This window comes from Styela clava, chromosome 9 (assembly GCF_964204865.1).
Source record: "Styela clava chromosome 9, kaStyClav1.hap1.2, whole genome shotgun sequence".
Classification (NCBI taxonomy): domain Eukaryota; kingdom Metazoa; phylum Chordata; class Ascidiacea; order Stolidobranchia; family Styelidae; genus Styela; species Styela clava.
In genome coordinates this window covers 10,365,334-10,390,573 of record NC_135258.1, presented here as the reverse complement: position 1 = coordinate 10,390,573, position 25,240 = coordinate 10,365,334, and the positions used below count along the sequence as shown (strand labels likewise).

Below are 25,240 nucleotides of genomic sequence, written 5' to 3'. Positions count from 1 at the left end.
CTTTTGGAGTATAAATATATAATATATATGGCTCATATTTCATATGTCATTTTTAATAACAATGACGCTCAACTAGAATGCTCGTTTTATGTTTCACGCGTATTCTGGTAAACACTAGTCATTGTGATGTCACACACCTGTCTGTCACGAATACCTTGATTTTTGTATGCCAGCATGTCATTTTTAATAACAATGACGCTCAACTAGAATGCTCGTTTTATGTTTCACGCGTATTCTTAATAACAATGACGCTCAACTAGAATGCTCGTTTTATGTTTCACGCGTATTCTGGTAAACACTAGTCATTGTGATGTCACACACCTGTCTGTCACGAATACCTTGATTTTTGTATGCCAGCGTGGGTCGGTTTTTAATATTTTCATTGTTATTGTTCGTAGTGTAATCAAACAGATGAAGATATGGGAAAATTTAGAATTTTAATAGGTATCAAATGTTGCAAAGCTGGTGCCCATTGTTTGTTACAGGAAATTTGTTGGTTGCTCGTAACCGTATGGTTAGGCTAAACCGTAAATATATGGCTAAACTAGTTAGAATTTGAAGAAGGGCTGAGTTTAAGCGAGTGCTTGCACTGTTGGCTCCTATATCTCTAGATTGGTACACACGTGGCCATGAGCTTATACTGAATGATACCGATGTTATATAGCGATGTTGTGAGTATGTTTCACCAGAAATTTCTAAAAAAAAGTTTTAAGCGTTTTCATATTCAGCATATTAACCAAAACCAATAATATACTAGTTTTCTTTATCTGACGTTTGTGTGTGAAATGTCTATTCAGGGAAGTAAAGCTAAAAATAAGAAAATCCTTTTTAAAGTGGAATGGCTAAATACAACAGTGAAGTGTTCGACACTAATTTGCAACCTTGATACCGGTATGCATAAGCTAAAACAACTGCTAAACTTTGCGAAATTTATTGCTATTCCACGTCAAGGAATGTGATAATCCACAAAGTTTGTCGGGAAGTGGCACCTGTTAGTGATTTGGAAAAAGAAAATCATGGGAGGGAATAAGAAGATGATTATTTAAAACGCCATTTGAATAATAAAAAGCACATTGACGCACTAGATGCATTAACGATTAAGCGAAACGTGGAAGCAAGAGGAGGTTGTTCGAACTTTTTTTTTTTTCGAACCGCAATACCGCCCGCTGAAGAAAGTGAAGTTTTGAAAACCCCATCAAGTGAAATGAAGCCTCACATAGATAGTGTTCCACCACGTTTTAAGCTGAATTCATCAATATTGTCCCGCAAATTAATAAATAGTCGCATATCAACATACACTAAATTGCCACATTCAAGCAAAAATTATGGCTTCGAATTTTTGATAAGCATAGACTTTGTCGCCAGGGAAAAAAAACATTCGGAGCATAAGACAAGCAAAATTTCATACTCTGATTTTGATAAAAAAGCAATGATATTTCAACAACAAAAATGTCGAGATTGTACATCAAATATTGTACTTTGGATGATTGTCGCTTGATTCAGCAATAAACACAACAAACACGGACAAAATGTATAAACCTTGGAAAGGCACGAAAACAAAAAAAGCTATTTGAGTTAAACGTGTGCTTTGTTCGCATTCCGATGATATATAATAGGCTACTATTACTACATTTCACAAAGTTTGCAAATAATTTAGGATTCTGCTCAGCCCTAAAATAGTCTTGCTCAGTAAAAACAATATTTGCGCAGTGTGAAATTTTCTTAGAGGGAACACTGCAGGCGCGCCAACGATTTTTGATGACAAAGAATTAATAACAGGCGAAAGTCACTGGATCCTTGTTACAGGGTATTGTATCACTCTCATCACCAACACAATCTATTCCGCCATATTGTGGGACAGGATTTCTACATAACCTCATTCTCTTCTGTTTAACGGTTCCACAGGCTACATCACAAGGAAACAGTTTTAACCCAGGCCGTCCAATTACCGATGATAGAGCATGGTTGGTGTCCGCATTGTCTAATCTAGGTCTGTAACAGACGGAATGTAAAAATATCGCACATGGTGTTTGTCGCGATTTTTTTCCGGAAAATATTCATCTTGACCACAATTTGGGTTTACATTGCATATAGCAGTGTAGTAGTAGTAGTATGAAATGAGGAAGGATGTTTGCTGTGGACTACAATATTTTCCCGACTATTGAATGCTATAGTGTTCCTTCATTAACCTGCTTAGAACAAGGTCAAATAACAGGCGATTTCCTTTTAGGAACCCCATGCTTGCGTGGGGTTTGACCACATACAAAATTGACAAGATGATTTCCTGGCTTGCGACTCTGGCTAATGTACTCAAAAATCAAATTCTTTTTGCGATTGCTCAGTATTTTGTATGTATGTGATAAAGTTGTAAATTGTATCCTCATTTAGCTCTTATGAGAAAAAATTCAATCACTTATGAATACTTGAAATATGCAAAAATTGGGGAACACGATAATGAGTGCTAAATATTGACTTAAGGAATATAAGAACCATAAGTACGTACAATAGTCTACAAAAATGAAACATGTGGACGTTAGGAATTTTTTTCGTAAACGTTTACCAACTAACTGATCCCAACCGGGAAATAGTTTATTATTCGTTGGCGATTGACCCGAAAGCATGAAATTCCTACGTTACCACTTAATTGCAGTGTAAGACCTAAAGCACACAACAATAGATGCCAAATTTCATAATGTGCATTGTACCTTCCATAAATTTTCTTCCATAAGCTGGCAAAGGGTTGCTGCATGTTCCCTTGTAAGTCTGAAATCCGCCTCCACCACAAGATTTATCACACTGTTGTAAAAGTGAACAACAGTAATGAAAGTCATTAGGTCATAAAGGAAACAATAAATATGGTTTAGAATTTATTAGCCAAATATTTGTATTATTTTGTACCAATTCCATGAGCTTCTAAACCTAATAATGTACAAGCTAATTTATTCAGTAAAGTAGTCTCAGATTTCAGATACATATATGGCTGCTACTATGTGACAAAAGGGATTTTGTCGGTATATTTCGATTTTCAAGGGTAATTGTGATTATGGCTATGGCTACCTACAGAAATGGTGTATATTTCACCGGACCATAAGATGACCATTCTGACCACTGTCCGTCGATAGCACAACTTTCCAATTTACAGAATCTTGTTTCCGTTTCTTTATCTCTCATTTTTATGTCATCAACGGGACAAACATAATCAGCATCTGAGTCAGGGTTCTGGCAGTGTCTTTGCCTCGTCTGAGTTACATTTTCACCACATGTCTTCGGACACTGAATGAAAACATTTACGAAAATAGGCATTACAGCGATGGAAAGGGACGATGTAATCGGCACCAAAGTAACAAAATTCGCTCAACCTGTAAATATGACGTCCAATCTGATGTTTGGTCCATACTATTATTGATGCTGATTCGTTGGCAATCTTCTTTTTCCTCGCTGACGTGACATAGATAACATATCTGGTCGCTTCTTTTAGATTGGTAATAGTTGCCCGGGGCTCAGAAAAAACTGCCCACTTTTCTTGTATCCATGGTGTTTTAGCAAGTGATACCGTTATCTTGTAATATAATAAAAGATTAAATTGCAAGATAAAACAACAATTCAGGCTATTTTCTCAAAATATATTTGGTAAACTTCATTTAAAACTTATAAATATAAATATGGTTAAATTATGAGGCTTTTCTGGTAATTTTCCGCTGCTGTTTTGTTTTAGTTGAACACATTTTTCTGAATTAAGCTAATGATAGTCTTATCAGGATTTTTATATCTAAGGTGATTATAATAATTTTGATTAACGTAATAATTTTAATTAACCTAATAATTTTGGTCTGATGGTTGTTGAGATATTGAAGTAAAAATGAGTATTACCTGAAACAAATCAACTTCTTCTAATCTACTTGGAATTTCCCAGGAGAACTGTAACGCGTTCTCAGTAGCAGCAACTAAACGAAAATTATTGACCGTTGTTAGATCCGCGGGATTGCTGAAATTTGTAGTAAGCGTGTATTCAATGTCGCCATTTTGATTGATGTGCTGGATTATTGCTTCATAGATACAACCTACACAATAAAAGAGAATAAAAAACACTCAAATTCAAATCATCGTTGTTAAGTTGTAAAATGAAAAACAGAGTTCACAGATATTAGTGATCATATGTACGGTAAATAAAATTTAATATCAATCAACTAATTTACCTGTTTTTAACTTATCAATCGTTTGAGTAAGTGTTTTATCGAAACAGCGTATTGAATCTGTGCATCGTATAACATTCGCTATTTGGAGAAATATTGAAGTTGTAAAATAACAGTTCGATTGTAAAATAGGAACGTTATCTAGAGCAGAAAAAGCTTTCATTTCCACTTGATATTTGTAACAAAGTATGTCCACATCCCAATCCAAGGCAACAGATGATGAAGAAATTCTAAGAATATTTTAATATATATATTAATTTTAAATGCATCATGTAAATCAAGATGCCGAAAAGGAAAAAAAAACGTCGCAGCAAAATATGTAGAGAATTCGTAAAATAAGAGGCATTTCAAAGAGATGACTGGGTAACAACTATGTGAAACGTATAGGCAAAGATGATCAACTGTGGATTATATTATTTCTAAGCTTAGATATAGTATATGTCGTAGATATAGTATATTGCTTTTTTAAATAGTATCTATTGTTGGCGCACGCGTGTATTTATATATAATGATGTATAGGAGTGTCTTCCATGAAAGCAATATTTTTTCTGTTCATTCACTTTCTTGGGGCTTTCTATTATTTTACACCGAATCTTGAAGCTTTCAAAAAACTACGCTAAGTCACGAATTTTTCGTAGATCGCCTTTTTCGTAACAGCGTAACGTTACTGTCTTCGTGCCAATGTATTGTTATGAGGAATATGAAATGATTTGTTTTCTTATTGTGCACTTACGTTACGTTTGTAACAGGGCCTGATGTTGTCGTAAACTGGATATTGAGATGATGTTCTAGATTTGATTCCGCCCATAGATTGACATGAGAATAAACATAGCAAGTGTAGTTTTCGACCGAAAATAAATTTTTCATATTTATGATTTTCGTTCCGTTGTTTTCCAGTTGCATAAGTGGAAATTCGGGAGTGGCTGATTTTACTGGCGATTCTTGACAACAAAAATTACTTAAAATACTTCTTGTAAAACGATATTCATTCTTATAAATTAGTTTACTGCAAGTTCGTCAAAAAAACGTGACCTTTGCTATTAAATAATAAAATATTTTAAGACATAGAAATTGAATGGAGTATATTTAATCATGTGGGATTCAGTATTTCGTATAGAGATTTATATGGAATGGATTTCGAATTTCTGACTGATTAAACAGCAAGGGAAAATAACAAATTAACAGAAGAAAATATTAGTATTGCACGCAGAACACAAAACTTTATGAAGTATTACAAACTAGTGCTCTCTATGTGAACCCCAGGTAGGTATGTGCAAACTGAAATGTGACAAAAGTGACGGTAACAAATCTCGAAAAACGTGGTTTGTTTAGGCAAAAAATTGACCGCTACTTCGTTGCGCTGAAGCAGTAGGGCAACATATTACGATAACTTGAATATCTAAAGAATAATGCAGTGGCCTGAAGAAAACTTGAATGATCCCTACTTGTTTAAAATTACCCAACATTTATGGATCCTGCGACATATTATATCAAACAAATAAATCCATTATGAAACTTTGATCACAGTGTAATGTAAACAAAATGGTCAGGAATCTCGAAGGTCTTTCATACTGACCAACACAATTGAATGTTTAAATTATTCACTACATTGTATTTCTAAAGTCTGTGATATTGCCTTTTTTTACCATTGTTTTGTAGAAATAAACATCTCTCTAGTCATGGTCACTTCACTTTTTGAATTTAGCTAATTTGTTGCTGGAAGCTAAATTTTGTTCACAGGACAAACAAAGGATTGCAATATAAATCCTGATTATGATATGGGACAGTTTATTCGACATATGCAATTTTCATCTATCCCGCATTTCCGTTAGTCGGTTTTTAAACTCTTTATTTTACTGCATACATATGGTGTTACCACTATTTTAGGTATCTTTTTTCATACGGATGCATTGAGCACTCCTCAATTCACAACAACTGGATTTGTAACTACCGCGGATTCCAATAACAATCACATAGTTAGTGAGATGAAAGAGTATTTGGATGAAGCATAAAATATATGTGTTTTGTGGAATTTTGCTGTTTTAACTCAGTTCATTGTGAAATTTTTGATGTGTTAATTCAATTGCATCAGTTTTAGTTAAGTTCACGGGGTTATAATGAGAAATTACCGTCCGTACGCTTCCTACCCACCATAATAACGCTGATTACCTTGGGTCTAATCTCAAGAAGAGTGAGTTTGTGCGAGATTATTGCTCATCTTATTCCTGTCGAAGGGTAGTTTGCCTAAACACTGCCTTGTCCGACTTTCTACGTTATCTGCGCCGATACATCTGGGAAAAGTAAGTACTCAATTATTCCAATACCAGACCTGGTTGGCAACTGTACGAGTGGACGTGGTTCGCCCCATTCACATATCAACTTTTTCTCTCCATATACTACTAAACATCTTAATATAAGTAGCTGTAGCTAAAATGTGGCGTTTAAATATAGATTCGAAATAATATTGGTAAAAATTTATGTATATTATATATAGAATGAGATGGATTTGATATCGAAGCATTACAATATTAAATAGGTATATATTCTGTTATACTTATAGCCAAAAGGATTTTCGGACTCGTGACCGACGAAAAGAAACTCAGATCGTACATTGATAAAGCTTTTATTCCAAGTGTGAATGGATTGAAAGGACATGTAGCCCTCGGAAGATCTGATATTGCTAATGAACCACAAGGGTGAGAATGTCAAATGATATAGTTTTTGTTTTGTAGTTTAGCCGTAAATTTATACTGCTACGTATTAGCAATATTATTTATTTAAAAAATCTTACGAACTTGGTTTAAGAAATCTTTCTTGAAAGGTCACAACAAAATTTGTGTTTAAAAAGGAAGATTGATTCCGAGAACCCTGCGATTTCACATCTCAAGGATTCGCTATATATATATACAAGGTATACGTTTGACTAGACCAAATCCAACAACGTCTTCTTACACAGCTTCGTATGGCAAGTTGCGATACATTATATATAAAGGTTTCATAATGTCATATATAACGTTCATTCAGGCAAATCAATTTAATAGAAATCCGTGTTTTAATACAAAACGTCTCAAAAATACAGGGGTTGGATGGAAAACGCGAATACGTGCACCATTGTTTTCTATGCAACAAATATTGCGATTTTTGAATTGGCAAGCTCATACAATAGAAACGTAAGTTAATAATGTTTTTAATCCACTTTTCATGGAATAATTTTATGTAGGCATGATGGGACTGCATTGGTGACAGTTGGTGCTTGGAGCCAGAAAACGTTACACAACCCAACACCGGATAGCTACAATTATTATTCAGATAAATGTTAAATAGCGACTGGTGGTTTGTTGAAATATCGTAGTAAATGGATTTCTACCAAATGAATACTTATACGTCGAAACGCTCTTATGACGATAAATCGCCCATGGAGGTAAGATATATTGGAAATTTTCATTTAAGCATCTCCCCGATGAACTGATATTTATAAATAAAGCAACTGCATCACTGTAAGAAAATATTTACCATGGAATTGAGCGATACAAACTCACCATTTTAAAAATCAAAAGTAGTATGAATTTACAATGTTGTATTTAACTTCTTGATAAAGTGTAAATCTGGATCTGATGTAATTGCTGGAGTTGGCATGTTAATGTAACAAATAATGGATCCATCAAATAAGCATCGTCGTAAATGATCGCTTTTTACATTTGCAAAACCTCCATTTTGAATTCAATATATAAATATTTTATTCTGAACGGGAATATTTATATTATAATAAAATACTTGTACTTTTAACATGTGTCTAAATGGATGCCTATTTTCGCCTAAATTCAAATATTAATTAATCAATTCAACTTCACTTGCGCGCCTGTATCGTTGCTAAAACTAATATATTAACTCATTTTTTAAATCCGATATTTCCAAATCCGCTTTCACGTTTCCTTCCTTCTGACGACAATACTCTTTATTCATATGTGTGTACAACCTAACTAAATTTGAGCCATTCACTTGTGTTTTATTTGAAAGGGAACTGGGAAGCACAGCGACAGTTTCACTGTCCAAAAGAGAGGTCTGATGTCAATCACTGGTTTATCCTCAAACAAGTACGCAAAAGAACATGTAATTTGGGCTGGGTTTCAAAAATAATTGCGAAATTGGGTGATATATCGCCTAGAGTTCAATTATATGCTTGTATCAATAAAAACAATGATAGAATTACTTGGTGATTAAATTAATATTCGTGCAGCATTTATCCTGTAAGATTGACTTCAAACTTTATAAGATGTTGCTGTTTTATTAGTTTTGTATACAATTGTATGTGTATGTATGTGAACGATTTTATCAAAAAGAAACACGCCTCTAAATAATTGTATATAAAACTCATATACAAGTATATATTCATGTTTGAGTGTTCAAATGAAATATTACTACTACAACGAGTGATGAGTTTTGCTTATATACATGATAACAATTCTTTCGATATAACAAAATCTAAATAGGTCAGTCATCATGGAATATACTTTGGAGGTTGCGCCATCACTTTTTCTTTCACTGGTTTAGCACCAAACTTCTTGTAATAGTATGTCCTGAATTCCAAATCCATCCATAGATGCATAAATCCAATGTAAAATATTTCCACTCCAAGTATGGATACGTATGCAATCTAAAAATTGATTATTATTTTGTCGTTGAAACGCTTTTCTAAATCACATTTTCAATGATGTGTTTGCATCAATTAAATCATTATCAAAATTAAACATCATTTAGATTGTAAATCAGCCTGGGCAGATGTGGCACCTTACATCTTGCTACGTTGGATTGTGGTGAAATACAAGTGAAGACACACATTCATATTTAGCAAGGTTGTACTTCAAGAATGTTAAACTTTTTAATAATTACGCAGTTAAACAGAAAATATTAAACATAAAATTGTCGACCTGAATTTCCTGTGGCGGAGTTGCCTGATCCACAAAACTCCACATCAGTAATGCGACACTTGCAAAGGTAACGAGAAGTAAAAACACTATACTCCAAAGTCTACGTTCAATTCTAAAAAAAGAGCGTCCGTTCAATATTTGGACAAAGATAAAATCGCCCGAAACTTTTACCAGTATCAACTGAATTCCCTTTTTAATATAACTTTTTTTTGTGTGTGTTTGTGTTCATGAATATGAGCTAATTTGTTTCAAACAAGCAAATAAATAAAACCCGATTGAGTATGGGATAGAATTATTATTCTCGATCGAAACTTAGCAAATTGAATATTTTCGTCTCCTCGAGTTTGGCGGGGTAAACTTAGTCATTGGAAGTATACCAATATAACGGTTATTTCATTTACGTAGTTACCCAGCCCGTCGGTGCAAAATAAATTATCTTAATATTAATACCTGTTTGCTTCTAATGGTTTTATCATCGATGCAGAAAACACCCTCGTTGAGTAAATCAATAAACTCAATGACATAATGGCTGTGAATGAAACAATTGTTATTGCGGGCAAAAGGACAACAACACTATAAGTTTCCTTGCATGTTATTGTTGCATCTTGTGAGGAAGATATTCCATACGTGACAAGTATCATAATAACCAAGAATAAAGGGAAGATCCAACCAATGAACGAATAGTTGTCTTGGGACCTGCAGTAAAGATATAAAGTATTGATATGTCATAACAGGAAGCTTATGAATATGCTAGTATCTAATGTAGAGTACTTATCAAAATTGGAAACGAAGAGTACCTGCCAGTCGTTTTACTAAATCGTTGCTGTTGTTTGTAAGGGATATTAACAAAGGAAGAAGTCATCAAAAGTCTATTAATTTTAAAGTCAACTCTGGGTTTAATGGAACCCAATATTTCACCCAAAATGTTTCTGTTTTATCAAACAAAATATTTGGCTGATAACAAAGGTATCTGGGATAATGGCATTTAAAATAAGGTAATTTCATTACAAATAAGGCTCTCATATAAGTAGTTATTTGATCTTTGTGTTCATATATTCAAGCATTGCTCTGTTTTTGTGTTGTGATCATTCAAACTTGAAAGCCTAATACCTTTTTCTTCCACAGCGTATATCCATAAGAACGTCCAGGCAGTTAATCATTGCAATAGTAGTTGTCACAGTGCACATATATACAAAAAAAGATGCGGTAACAGCGCACATAGCATTCGAATCGCTGAAAGTCACCGCACATAGAATTGCCCCATGTTTCAATCCATGTGATAAAACAGTATGAACCGGCAATCCAGATTCAAGTTTCAGTGAAACGATAGCTGCCAAAATAAGAGCGAATATTGCCGCCATTCCCATCGTTCCAGCAAGCGATGCATGTAAGTAAAAGGTTCTATAAATGTAGAAAGGTTAACGATTATTAGATGAAGGTTAGAAGGTTTTTAGGAGGTCATTTTGGTAAACCTCTTCTTAACAGATCATTGAAAACTATGATGTTATTTCTAACGTATTTTGTATAATCCGGCATAATCATATTATCGTATCATTTGTTGAAAATGAATAAATGAACGTCGATGAGGTACCAATACCTGAAGTTACGTTGATCGATAGCTCGTTGTGTGTCTTCATCTAATAAATCATGAGTTAGCACTGCAAACGTAGTTAAGTGATCACATATACAAATTGAAAGTTCAGGAGTGGACCACACTACATCAAGTCTGCAACCACCTTCATTATACAGCCATCTTCCCTTCCTTTCGTCAAGATATACACAGATCGGATTCTTTGCTCGCCTGGAAGATTTAACACATTATTGTAAAGCCTTCATTATTCCAATGTTCTTTTTAGGTAAGATTTGGAAAATACTTTTTATATCATTTTTTTTTGCAGAACACTAAACGAAATTCCCGATATTGTAAGCACTACTTGAATAACAAATATTCTCGTTCAATTTCAGAGTAGGAATGAATTTACAACTGAACCGATGGCTTATCAGTCGAGTTGTAAAATGCCGAAATACAGTCAAATTCATTCACTACATAGAACAAAAGTACGTTAAAATTCCGATGATAATTTTTTAAAACTGGCTGTTCGTAGCCGTTGAAGGGTTACGTGTTTGCCTTTCCTAATTCACAGCCAAAATAGAGGATTCGTGCTGATCTATACAAGCTCATATTAATTGATTACACCAGTGTTCCGCAAAACACCGGTTGAAAATCACCGATGTTAAGCATACATATTCCATTTACTATTTATAAACAAATTTGTCATAGATTTCAGCAACCTATATCCAGATCTATAGCGGTAGCTAAAACCAATAAATCTAGTCCCAAAACATTGTATAGTTGCTTATATGATAATAATGACATCAATCGAACAAATTTTAAATCATTATTAATTGAATATTTAGTTTTTTCTTCTTGCCGTGCATTAATATGCTAACCATATCAAGCTCTAACATAAAAGAAATCAGTGACAATTACAATGCTTTTTACCTGTTATGCACAAACTCAATTCGGACTTGTATCTTTTGTTCCGTTATATTTTCCATTCCTTTGTATCTGACCATTGCGCCAATAAGGGGCCCATTTATATTTCTACGGCCAAATGCCCTTCCTGTTACTTGAGTGATATTTTCATTAAGATTATGTATAAACTTTGACATTGTATTGTATTTAACAAACATTAGCTTCGCGAGTGAAAATTCTCCATTGAGTTGCCAAACTCTTGAGTCGAGCACTACACTGATTGTGCTCTTTTCCATTCTAAAAAGAGATGAAATCGCAATGGTAAGTAACATAATATTATGCCCGCAAATGGCATCTTGTATTTAATACTTTCCTTAACAACCAACCCTTTAGACACAAGAAATAGGGTTTCAATTGATTATACTTGAATGATGAAAAAGTAGAAACCTATTCTTACTCATATTCGGGTGTATTTTCCAGTGGAAATGTAAACAACCTTGCTTCGTTATTTGGCCGGACGGTTTTGAGGAATAGATTGAAATCCTGATTCAAATTATTTTTGTAAATTACAGAAGTATCTGATTCAATAACATCTTGTCCATATAAACTCGTGTTTTCGATTAAAGTCAGAAAGTTCTGTAACATGTAGAAGAAAATGTTTCGAGTTTAAGATATGACGAACTTCATTTGAGAATTACTTTCTGTTCTGGTTTATCTTGTGTGAAATGAAAAATCTATGTGCAATCACAGTAGAATGTTAAATAAGTGGCTCATGAGATTTTATTTTGTACAAGCTTTAGGTAAAATATTATTTACAATATTAGTCGGGACTAGGGGAATCATTCAACGAGTGAACGCCATATATATAATACACACATTGAATCACATAGGATCATTGACGAAAACAAGTCATCAAATGTAGTCAACAATGCATACATTGAGGAAAGTGTAAATAAAAATACCATCATTGCATTAATTGCAATCAAGTATGCATTTAGCAGTTTGAAAGTGAAATATTTATCAAAATTATAAACCCAATGTAATCATTCATCGACATACTAACTGAACACTTTTTAAAAAACATTTTTGTAATTGCAATCCTTTACAAACATTTAATAAATCTAATGCCGTTGATCCATTCAAGCTCATCCAGATATTCTGATATTTTAGATTTGTTATCTTTTCCACCGATGTTGTTATTGTGTCAACATATTCTAATTTTGCAGCTCTCGATAAGTCGGAGAATGTTGAAGGTTTCCAATCTAACAGTTTGTTAAGCATACCTAATAATATGTGATTATAGGGTTATGAGGATACAATAAATTACAAATTACTCCAATTACAAATATAACACATCAAATAGAAGTAATTTCAAAAAAAAAAATTCACCATGTAGCTGCAATATATCACCAGCAACAGACAAATGCTTTCCTTTAGTATCCCCTTCTAATATTTGCAAAATTTCAGTGGATATTGCTGAAAAGCCCGTGCTTGTACCGACGTTCGCTTCCTCAATTTTATCAACGATTTTCTAAAATATTGCGCTCATAATGTTACTGTGGTTTTGGTATGATTTTATGATGAGTTTCATAAAATTCTACGCTTTTTTAGGAATAATCGTTATTTACTTCTTGATTTCAATTTCCATTTTTTAAGTCACGTTATATTTATTCTTTAATTTAAAATTAACAACACAATTTCTACTTTAACTTTCTCGCTTGTACATGCAGTCAAGTCTTCCTCTTGCCATATTTGATTCTGGCTGCAAAGACGAAATGCAGTTCCACTTGTACCAGCAGGGCATGATGCGTTCTGGGTAACTCCCGCAAACGTCCATGGCCAGACAACACTACTTTTCCCTGTTTCTGGTTTACAATGTCGTAAGGTCGTTGGAGAATTCAGATACCTGAAAACATTAATATTCTAAGACCAATGCTGCACGAAAGGGACTCAGATGTATTTTTTAGCAGTAACTGCCTGTGGTTAATTACTTTCTTTTGACGAAATTGCATTTCCACTAATGCCTTTTGCTTGGAACAAAGCCAGATAAATATGGCCATTGATCAATATCTTAAAGAATCGCTCTACAGACGTACTTTGCTGTCGAAGTTATCCATGGCATATAAACGCAAATTTTCATTTTCTCGTTTGGTTATTTAATCTAAGTAGCAGAAGGGTGATGGAAAAGGCTGTGAATTTATGTCTTACTACAAATGCCGCAAAATTGCATATGAAAATATGTTAATTTTTTTTTAAGCATGGCCTCTCAGTGTGAATTATAATAATTATATGACGCAGCACTGTAGCTTCCGCATTCATTTTTCCGGGTTGTTCGGTTTGGATCAGAAAATTGAGCGTCTGATGTTATCGATTCTTCTCAGTTGGGTCGGATTTTTTTCTTGTGAAAGTTAGTAGGAAGAAACGACAAGTTGATCTATTTGAGGGGGGGGGGATAACCTTCCCCAATATTTGCTGAATATTTCAAATCTCATGGGTGACTTCCATGGGCGCTGTATGAATCTTGCACTGATAAAGAATTGATAAATAGAATGCAAACTTTTGTTTGAGGAAGGCCGGTATTGTCTGTTGTTATATATTTATTTACCTGTTACGTGAACCGCATTATAGCAGTCCCTTCACTGTCATTTAAAAAATATAATTATATGACACAGCGCTGTAACTTCCGCGTTTCCGGGTTGGGTGTTGAATTCTGCTGGTCTGGTTTATCAGAATATTGAGCGTCCGATGTTGTCGATTCTACTCAGTTGGGACGGATATTTTTCTTGTGAAAGTCCGTATAAAAAAACGACAAGTTGTTCTATTTTAAGGGTGTTGAATTTATCTTCTCCGTTTCAAATCCTATTGGTGACTTCCATGGGCTCTAGAACGGCTGTATTGTCTCTTGATATATATTTAATGTCTGTTACGTGAACTGCATTATAGCTGCCTATTCGCTGTTATTCAAATATAATTATACGACACAGCACTGTAGCCTTCGCGTTATTTCCGGGTTGTATGGTGAAGCCTACTGGTCTGGCCTCATATCCAAATAAAGGTACGCCCGAAGTATGTGAACCAAGATGGCGGACACCGGAACGTAGTATGTGTACAAGGTTAGGATTAGGCCATAATTTTATTCCACTTTCCCTTTTTTCAGTTCTATTACGAGTTCGGGTGCTAGTGAACTCCGTAATATTTGTACCTGACATTATGGCCTAACCCTAACCTGGTACACATACTACGTTCCGGTGTCCGGCATCTTGGTTCACATACTTCAGGAGTTCCCAACAATTAAATGTTATATAGATACCTTCCACTTGGACAGCCTTGCCTCACACATTCTTTTTTTTCCATCTGAGATCCAGTTTTGCTTCCTTCGCAATCTTTTCCACCAAAAGCAGGTTTTGGATTATTGCATAAACGCATTCGGAGTTGAACGCCTTTTTCACAACTGACAGAACATGGTCCCCAAGTAGACCATTCCCCCCAAGATCCTGAAAATCATATTATTTGGCAAACTACTACACAAATATTACATTTGATTTGGTTAAATCATGCATACTTATATTATGAACTACTGGATGAAGGCTGTATATAGGCACAATTCTAACAATATAAGTTCAAATGATTTTATCAATGAATCCCACAAAATAGATGAACTGGTAAAGTAATTTTATTCTCGTTAGATTGAGATAGTTCTTTTTAAAGTTCTTTTTATTAAATCTGATTTTACCAAAAAAATAAAAAGACCTTAGAAAAAGTACGATTTAAAAACAAACAGCATAATTCTACATATTTAATTTGTCTTGCGTGAACCATCGCCTCCTTGACCTACTTCAGGTTTCAAGTAACAATTGTTGAGTTTTTATATTCTGTGTTCAAAATAACTTTTAAATTTATATTATCAATATATATACCATCTATGGGGCATTCTCTTGCCCCACACATTAATTTTTGAATCTTCTGATCATTACACGGTCTTGCTTTTTGGTAAACGTCGTCGTTCCAGACACATGTTCTAACTCTTTCCCGCATTGTTGTAGTTCCACAAGTCTTGCTACAGGCAGTGAAGTGACCCCAAGGTCCCCAATGAAAGTCGTCCTCGCATGGATCTGACGCTATACATAGCTTATTCTCTGTCTCCTGTGATAAATGTATTATGTTAGATTGAATATTGCACATGCATTAGGGTTTACATAGATTTTCCGATTTGCGCGCGGCCAATTAATTATACGAATGGACTTTTTGGTAATTTACGTCAGTCGTCAAGTACACGTTTTGTCCCTGGGAAGGTAACGGCTATAACAAGGACATATTATAGAGAGGTATAGTTTACCACGCCGAGTAGTAAAATTAATTTATCAGTTAGTCAATACTGCACTTGGATGGGGAAGAAAACCGAAACGGACGGCCAGATCCGACAATAAAGGGCCCTAGGCTATCCCAATTGTGACCTCACCTAAGTACATTGAATAATGACTTGAATTTGAATACACTTCAAAAAACTCAAGGCCGTGATGGGAAACGCCATGCTACCAAAGGTGAACATTTGGGTTAAGTATTATTTCCTGATTACAAAAATTACCAAACATCAGTTTTATAAAACCTTTAAACGACATTCTGAAACAATGCTTTACAATAAAAAAAAATCAGGAATATTTCAAAATGAATTATAGGCTTTAGTATACCTTGCCCATTGCGTAACCTGAAACCCACGCCGAGAAATTAGCGGTGTGTAATCCAAACATTTACATTTAGGAATGACACGTAGGCATTATGCCTATGTAATCATATATGCGCACATATTTACTTTTCTCGTAAAATTTCTCTGTTCTTTGGGATCGCGATCAGCGTTGTCACTTTAAACAGATATAATAAAAGTTGACATTCTTTGTTTAGACATGTCAGAACCATTTGGATTGAGCAACAGGTAACAACTGTGTCCGCTTATTGAAGTTGACAGAATGCAAGAGCATAGACTGCTGTATTGAAAAGTATGGGAACTGGGAGCTGTCATCCGATACCTGGTTTCAGTCCACAATGATCAAATCTTACACTGCTTTAGTAGCGCTCGAGCAGAAATATTTTTCGTGTATATCATTTATCAATTAAATAATACATTTAAATTACCTAATTAAACTGCCACACTTTGAAATATTTGTGAAGCAAGTTAACAAGATTATCAGAATAAACAAAAATATTATTTCTAGATTATTAATACAAAGGCTCTTGTTAATTGTTCAAATTACTTTGTGACGAAATAGACGTAACTTAGAATGAATGTGACAGTATTTAACGACCCAGTACATGGTACAATATCACTTCGTCCTGAATTGGTGAAAATCATCAACACTCCGCAGTTCCAAAGACTGCGAAATATCAAACAGTTGAGTGGAAAATACTTCGTTTATCCCGGTGCATCACACAATCGTTTTGAGCACAGCATTGGTACCGCATATTTAGCGGGAAAATTGGTCCGTCATCTCAAGGAGAATCAAGATCTTGGAATTGACGACAGAGATGTTCTGTGTGTTGAAATAGCTGGACTCTGCCATGATCTTGGTCACGGTCCTTTTTCACACTTGTTCGATGGAATGTTCATGAAAAAGTTGAAAAAAAGAGAATCAGAAGAGGAAAGGGTAGAGAATGAGAAATATCTTCCCCACGAAGATATTTCTTGCAAAATGTTGGATCTTTTGCTCGATGGAATAGAAGAGAAAATTGTGTCAGAGGAAGAGCGCCAATTTATCAAAGAAATGATTGCGGGGAGTGGCAAAGGGTGTACTTCCGATCGTTGGTTCCTCTACGAAATTATATCAAATAAAAGCAACGGTGTCGATGTTGATAAGTGGGATTATTTTGCCAGAGATTGTTATCACTTGGGTATTCCGAATGGATTCGACCACAAGCGTTTTTTACAGTTTATGCGAGTGTTACCAGTTGGTCAAGATGAAGAAAAGCATATTTGTGTACATGAAAAGGAATGTTTCAATTTGTATGAAATGTTCCACACACGATGTTCTCTACACCGAAGAGCATATCAGCACAAAGCCGGGAATGCAATTGACCATATGATCAGTGATGCCCTGGTAGAAGCCGACAGACAAATCTTGATTCGTGGCAGCAAAGTGAAAGACTCGGAGTTATCGAAACCAAATGCCACATTTCTGAAGGTCGATGAAGAAGGATTTTATCTTTGCAGTATATCTCAATGTGTTATTGATCCGGTAGCATATACAAAGCTAGATGATGGGACTTTTCAGCAAATTCTACATTCAGATTGTGAAAATCTGAAAAAAGCTCGTGAAATTCTCGAAAGAATATTCAGGAGAGATCTATATAGATGTATTGGAGACGAACAACTAAAAGAAGGGCAAATTGACACTGATGAAATCAGGAAAAAAATAGTCGGTTACAGCAAGGACATAGAGATAAATGATTTAGAAGTTAGTTTGGTTAAACTTAACTATGGCGATGGTAAAAATAATCCAGTAGAGAAGTATCGGTTTTATTCAAAAACAGAACCGTCGAAGGCGAAGAAAATTAAGCGCGACGAGTTTTCTAACATGTTGCCGGCGAAATTTGAGGAAAAAAGAATTCAGGTTTTCTGCAAGGATCCAAACAAAGTAGACGAAGCCAAAAAATGCTTTGAGGCATGGAACAATGAATGTAATAAAATATAAAGATTTCACTTGTAAATTGGATTTACATTAGAGTTTTAGAATGAAATATAGTTATATTTCTTTACTATCATCTGCAACAAATTTGAAGATTATTTATATGCAAAATTGACATCGACTTAATTTCCTGTTCTACAGTATTAACTATTAACAATTTCAAATGTTGTATTACATGCTAAATTAATTGAATATATTGTATTATTATAACATATATTACATTAAATAAATATATATCATAGCAAATTTGGGTTAATCGTTCATTTTTGAGATGATGTTACACTGGGCCAATTTGTACAGGATGATCAAACCAGTTGTAGACGAATGTTTATTAAAATTTTTAAAATATAAATGTAAATAAATAACTTGTCTTGCAGAATATAGCAGTATAAAGATAAATAACAGAATTCATTGTTATTTTTCGATATATCCCCCCTTTGCCTCCACCACATGCCTCGATCTGATTGGAACTTGACTGTATGAAGTACGTAGGGTTTCTTCTGAAATTTTGTCCCAACAAATCATTAATTTATGCCTTAGAGCAGTGGTTCCCAAACTTTTTAGAGTTGGGACCCACTATTTATTACCACAGCTTATGGCGACCCATTTAACCTTTATGACATAACACTGAACACAGCAATGGCTAATCATCGTAAAACTACCGTGTTTCCTCGAAAATAAGACCTGGTCTGAAAATAAGACCTAAACCCGCTAAACGGTGTTTATGGCGCTACCAGTTCTTGTCTTTTAGTGGTCGCTCTTGCCCGTTACTGTCCACCTAAAACGAGATGGGCATGTTTTTGCCATTTTGCGCGTTACTTCGCAATACATCTTATCATAACCACTAATTTATCCGAAACCTCGGACGAATAAACTTTGATAAGTTCTAGTCGCTATCACGAACGCTCACTTATTTCCCGATTTATTAACGCAGACACATTGTGACGTAACACGCAAAACGGCGAGAACATGACGGTTCCGATTTTGGAGGGGCGAGAGCGATCTTTAAAAAAAAGGATTGGTAGCGCTATAAACGCTGTTCAGCGAATATAAAAGATAATTTCGCAATAATTCAAAGCTGCTTGCGTACCACTAGTAGTACGCGTACCTCAGGTTGAGACCAACTGCTTTAAAAGCATAGATTGATGACTTGTTTGTACAAAATTCCAGAAGAAATCATACGTGCCTCGTGCAGTCAAGTTCCAAACAGATTGAGTCGTGTAGTATGGTTGGATTATCCCGATAACGGTTATCCGGTTAACGGGGAGTTATTTTACTATCTGATATCCGGACATTATTGTGACGGTTAACCGGATAATAGAGCAGTATTAATATTGCATATGCGCATTAGTGATTTTTATATTTTTTGTTAAGTGGTGACTGACATCTTCCAGAGCATACAATAGTAACTTTTATTCACACTACTCTGCCTATATTTAAAGTTTAAACCATCTGCGGAATGCTGGAGTTACCTTCACTATTACATCACAAAACACGCAGAACAAATGTGATTATTGTGTTTGGGTTAAAGAAGAGCTCATTCACTTTATAAGTTAGATTGAAAACTGGGGGTTCAGTATAAGCAAGGCTAACTTAAACAAATTCAGTTGAAAAGCACTGAATGCGTCGTTGTGAGTTTGTTGCTTTTTGGTCGGGTGTGGCTTTTAGTTGTTGCGTGTATTGAAGGCATTTTGTGTTGGAATAAGCCAGTTTGAATTTCGAGGACTTATTTCACAATTCTTCGGATTCCATGTAATCTGTGTAGCATTACAAAATTTTTGGTACTCGAACGCATGTAACATACATGTTTTCAAATTTTTCTATTGCGCAAAATATTCAATTTGTGGCCGATTAGAGCATTTTAAAATTTCTTTCCATAATAACCGTGTTCAACGTATCTCGCGATTGTGTCGACTTACGTTAAAATGAAAGTACTTCTACTTTAAAATGCGCATTTTGCAGATATGAAAATACGTGGTAAGCTGCACGAATAAATCCAGTTTTAATTCGTATTTTTGAAATCTTGCAAATTTGAGCTATTCATAATAGAACTGTGCGGTGGTTTTTGGTCAATTCACCGCAAAAATCTTGTGAAATCGGTTTTCTAAAGTCAGCAGTAACTATCCGGTCAACCGGACTGTTAAAATACGGAATACCCGGATATATCCGTTATCCGGATAGTGAATATTATAGGTATCCGAACTAACCCTATCGTGTTGTGAAGGCAAAGGGAGGATAGATCGAGAAAAAAAATATGAATGCTATTATGCATTTTATTTCTGCATAATAATTTTTTTCATATATATTGTAGACATTTTAATAAACATTTGTATGCATTTGGTCTGATCAGCCTGTACAAGTTGCAGGTAACTCCGGAAAGCTAGCGTATTCATTATTATGTGTGTAGCAATTAACAAAACAGTATCAAATATGCTCCGATTCACAGGCCTATATGCTTTTTGCGGAAGTTGTTGAATCTGGTATAAGTCTTTGCAAAGACTGTGCTTATTACGAAACGCAAGGATGTTATGTGAACGCTGGTCAATAAATTTTTCTAAGCGTTCGTTGGTCTAACTTGGCACGATCTGTTAATTTATTATTTTTATGCTTGAAAATAAATGTGTTTTCTGAGTAGGCAATGCGATAAAAGAGCCTTTTTAAAGATTCTTGAACGAAATATTTGTCGCGTATTCCGAGCGATGGCTTTCAACAATGACAGGTATTCAAATTATTAACGATGGAAACCGTTTAATTAGTTTCATACAATGTATACTTATTTATCATAGTGGACTGGTATATTTTGTAAAGCAGAATTACGCTTTCATTGAAAAGAACTGCAATGAGTGATATTTTATATATTCCACTAAAATCAAATGGCATTTTTAATAATGGATGTTTGACTCGTTTCGTGAGTTATGGTTATCAGATTTGTGTACTGCACGATATAATTTTGATCAAATTTGATTTGTAGGGATAGCTAGATAGTTTTTGTTTTTCTATTATGAGAATATCGAAAAAAGTTATTCCTACATGACAAAACCATTGTACCGTTTGGAGTATAAATATATAGTACATATATTTTTTTTTAATTTGCATAAAAAAGCATTACTTCCATGTCTTCAGATCCTGCGCAATTATGCCCTGTAGATGAAATTTTGCATTCCCTTGTTCTGCTTGAGTTTGACAATCCACAAAAGTTTAAACAAATACTCCAGCTACTCCATGACTGCCATTCGCCCGGTACTGGACACTGTAAATAGGTAAAATAACAAGTATCATATCATGCTTTATAACGGCATTTGATTAAATTGATTCCTGGAAAGCCCACAAACATTTAAAAATATATATTTTTCAACTGTTTAAATTAAATTGGAAGATTATATTACAGCGAATGTTATGATTTTTATATGACGTATTAATAAGTCTCCCGCTACAAACAATGTGCTGCACAAGCAGCCACTGCTGGGAATATTGTTTTTCATGAACGGAATCTTCCCAGTTTGACACAGTTTATTACATCCTGAAAGGCCTTTAGCTTGAACCCTAACTTTTAACCTGCGATGCCACCACAGTTACCCTCAACGTTTTAACTACTAGGAGGTCACGCCAACGAATTTTGATGACAAAGAATTAATAACAGGCGAAACTCACTGGATCCGTGTTACAGGGTATTGTATCACTCTCATCACCAACACAATCCATTCCGCCATATTGTGGGACAGGATTTCTACATAACCTCATTCTCTTCTGTTTACCGGTTCCACAGGTCACATCACAAGAAAATATTTTCACCCAGGCCGTCCAATTACCGTTGATAGGGCATGGTTGGTGTCCGCATTGTCTAATCTCGGTCTGCAATAGACGGAATGTGAAAATATCGCACACAATGTTTGTAGCGCCTTTGTTTTTTTGAAATATTCATTTTGATCAAGGTTTGGCTTAAAGATCCATATAGCAGTGACTTTGCAGAGTAGCATGAAATGAGGAAGGACGGTTTCTGTGAACTACAGTATTTTCCCGACTTCCCGTGTTCCTTAATTAAACTGCTTATAGAACAAGGTCAAATAACAGGCGATTTCGTTTTATGAACCCCGCGCTTGCGAGCGGGTTTGACCACATACAAAATTGACAAGATGATTTCCTGGCTTGCGACTCTGGCTAATGTACTCAAAAATAAAATTCATTTTGCAATTGAGTTATTCATTATGAATTGCATCCCCATTTAGCTGGTACAAGATCAAATTCAATCTATTGTGCATACTTAAAATATGCGGAAATTGGCAACACGATATTGAGTGTTACATATTGACTTAAGAAAGGGTTAGATTAGAACTCTTCCTATAAGTAAGATAAATATTGCAAAAAATAAAACATGCGGACGATAGGAATTGTTTTCGTGAACATTTATTTTTACCAACTAATGTTACTTGACTTGACCATAAATATGAAATTCCTACGTTAGAACATAATTGCAGCGTTAGACCTAAAGTACACAAGAGTAAATGCAAAATTTTATAATGTGCCTTGTACCTTCCATAAACTTCCGCAATTACAATATTTTCCTTCACGAGCTGGCGCAGGATTGCTGCATGTTCTGTTACGACTCTAAAATCCGCCCCCACCACAAGATTTATCACACTGTTGTAAAAGTGTACATCACTACTAACGTTTATATCATACAGTAATGAAAGTCATTAAGACCTAAAGCAGGGGTGGCCAACCTATGGCGCATGCGCCAAACGTGGCGCATTGCATGATTAGAGGTGGCGCATTGCATCTTTAACCCTTTTCATGCCAAAATTGTTAATTGCACTTGGCTTCTCCACGCCAAGCCGTTTTTTTTTGCGATTTACATGGTGACTTTTGATTGTACCTAAAACCTATTCTTCTTACTCCACTTCGCCCACTTACGGCTTGTTGGAATTAGAAACAACAGGCGATTATCGACGTTAGCTTTTGGATGGACTTTATGACATTCATTCTAGACTTTTAGCAAAAATTAGTAAAATTTACTATTTTTTCCCTACTGAAGTAAAAAGTTCAGAACTTCTGGAAAAATAGAAAATCGTCATTTATCAGCTTGAAACATGGATTTTCCATTGCCCAGACTTCCCAAATATCTCCCAGTAACCATTGAACAACCTTTTTTCAACCAACCAACAAATTTCTTATAAATCAACCCACAACATGCTGAAAATGACCCCTAAATACCACCTTTTCCATCCAAATTTCAAATGACCGTTGTCAACAAAAGCGAAGCGTAAAATCGCTTGCTGTGACGCAAGTACTAATCTCGAAGAAGCCCCTGGAGTAAAATCACGCTACGCTAGGCCAAACAGCTGATTAGCAAGGGCCAATTAGAATCGAGGGTAGAGTGGAGTAGAGATTGATACTAAGGGCCTGTTGTCACAATATTACGCCTAACTTTACTTCTTAATCGTACCTCACATAAAAGAACACCGTGAATGTGCTGCTGGTAATGGCAATTTGGCAATATACAAAGAAAAAATCAAGTTATTGCAAGAGTTATTTGAAAGTCGTTTTCATGATATTTCAAAAGAAGAAGACTCTATACTTGCTTTTATAAACCCATTTTCACTTAGTGAACTAACCATAATGAAGTTGCCAAGCAATATACAATTGGAACTAATTGACTTGAAAACTCATCCATTATTGAAAATTCAATTTGATGAGCTTTCTTCAGTCCCAAGTGCATCTGACATGATCAAGTTCTGGCAATCGTTACCCCGTGAAAATTTTCCAGAACTGAGAAAATTTGTCCAGGGTTTTATATGTCGTTTCGGAACGACATATACTGTACTGTAGATGTGAACAAACATTTTCTGCCATGAAACTAATTAAAAGCAAAGCGAGGTCAAGACTTACAGATTTAAATTTGAAGAATGCACTGCTCCTCTCAGTAACAAACTTAACTCCAAGAATAAAAAAACTGGCGAAAGTAAAACAGCAGCAAAAGTCTCATAAAGGCGGTACTTGAAATTGATCAGTTTTATTCATTATACTTCCTTGCTTAATTTCTATTCATGTGAAGTTGTAAATTGTAAAAACTACATATACGTGTGTATATATGTGTGTGTATCATAGATTTATATAATTTCAACAAGAAGCGGACATTAGGCGTGGGAATACAAGAGATTTACGGCGCATCTGAAACATTATGTTTAAAACGTGGCGCATGGTATGTGAAAGGTTGGCCACCCCTGATTAAAGTAAACAATAATTATGGTATTAAAATTTATTACCCAAATATTTGTATTCATTCCATGAGCTTCCAAACCTAATAATGTACAACCTAATTTAGGCAATAGAGTACTCGCAAATTTTAGTTACATATCATATGGCTGGTACTATGTGGCTAAAAGGTTCTTGTCGGTATATTTTGATTTCAAGGGTATTTGTGATTAATTTTCATTCGTAAATTATTTGCTTATCATGATATTGTATGTATGGCTATCTACAGAAATGGTGTATATTTTACCGGACCATAAGATGACCATTCTGACCACTGTCCATCAATAGCACAACTTTCCAATTTACAGAATCTTGTTTCCGTTTCTTTATCTCTCATTTCTATGTCGTCAACGGGACAAAAATCATCAGTATCTAAGTCAGGATTCTGGCAGTGTCTTTGCCTCGTCTGAGTTACATTTTCACCACATGTCGTCGGACACTGAAGAAAAACATTTAGGAAAATAGGTATTACAGCGATGGAAAGGGACGATGTAATCGGCACCAAAGTGACACTTTCGCTCAAGCTGTAAATATGACGTCCAATCTGACCAGGTAACTAACGAAGACACGTTTCGTCGTTTGGTCCATACTATTATTGATGCTGATTCGTTGGCAATCTGCCTTTTCCTCGCTGACGTGACATTGATAACATATCAGGTCGCTTATTTTAGATCGGTAATAGTTGCCCGGAGCTCAGAAAAATCTGCCAACTTT

General features: G+C 35.0%; 2 protein-coding genes and 1 pseudogene across 2 annotated transcripts in view; 2 read left to right on the top strand and 1 right to left on the bottom strand.

The window, feature by feature from the left end:
• Positions 1-8,376, top strand: part of LOC120339712 (mannan endo-1,4-beta-mannosidase-like) — a 35,647-nt gene extending 27,271 nt beyond the window's left edge. The window contains exon 8 of the mRNA XM_078116328.1: positions 8,211-8,376. Coding sequence (XP_077972454.1) covers positions 8,211-8,330 — 120 coding nt within the window. The 3' untranslated portion in view covers positions 8,331-8,376. The remainder of the gene's footprint in view (positions 1-8,210) is intronic.
• Positions 8,377-8,683: 307 nt separating this feature from the next.
• Positions 8,684-22,378, bottom strand: LOC144427270 (adhesion G protein-coupled receptor B1-like). The gene is made up of 14 exons (XM_078116165.1): positions 21,926-22,378; positions 21,384-21,524; positions 15,515-15,740; positions 14,908-15,091; positions 13,302-13,503; positions 12,987-13,128; positions 12,708-12,880; positions 12,055-12,233; positions 11,625-11,894; positions 10,719-10,922; positions 10,232-10,522; positions 9,572-9,817; positions 9,122-9,233; positions 8,684-8,847 (listed from the first exon to the last, which is right to left on the bottom strand). The coding sequence occupies exons 1-14, from the start codon at positions 22,013-22,015 to the stop codon at positions 8,692-8,694; spliced, it is 2,616 nt and encodes an 871-aa protein (XP_077972291.1). The 5' UTR covers positions 22,016-22,378; the 3' UTR covers positions 8,684-8,691.
• On the top strand, positions 16,751-19,078 carry LOC120338821 (deoxynucleoside triphosphate triphosphohydrolase SAMHD1 pseudogene; annotated as a pseudogene).
• Positions 22,379-25,240: the final 2,862 nt, after the last annotated feature.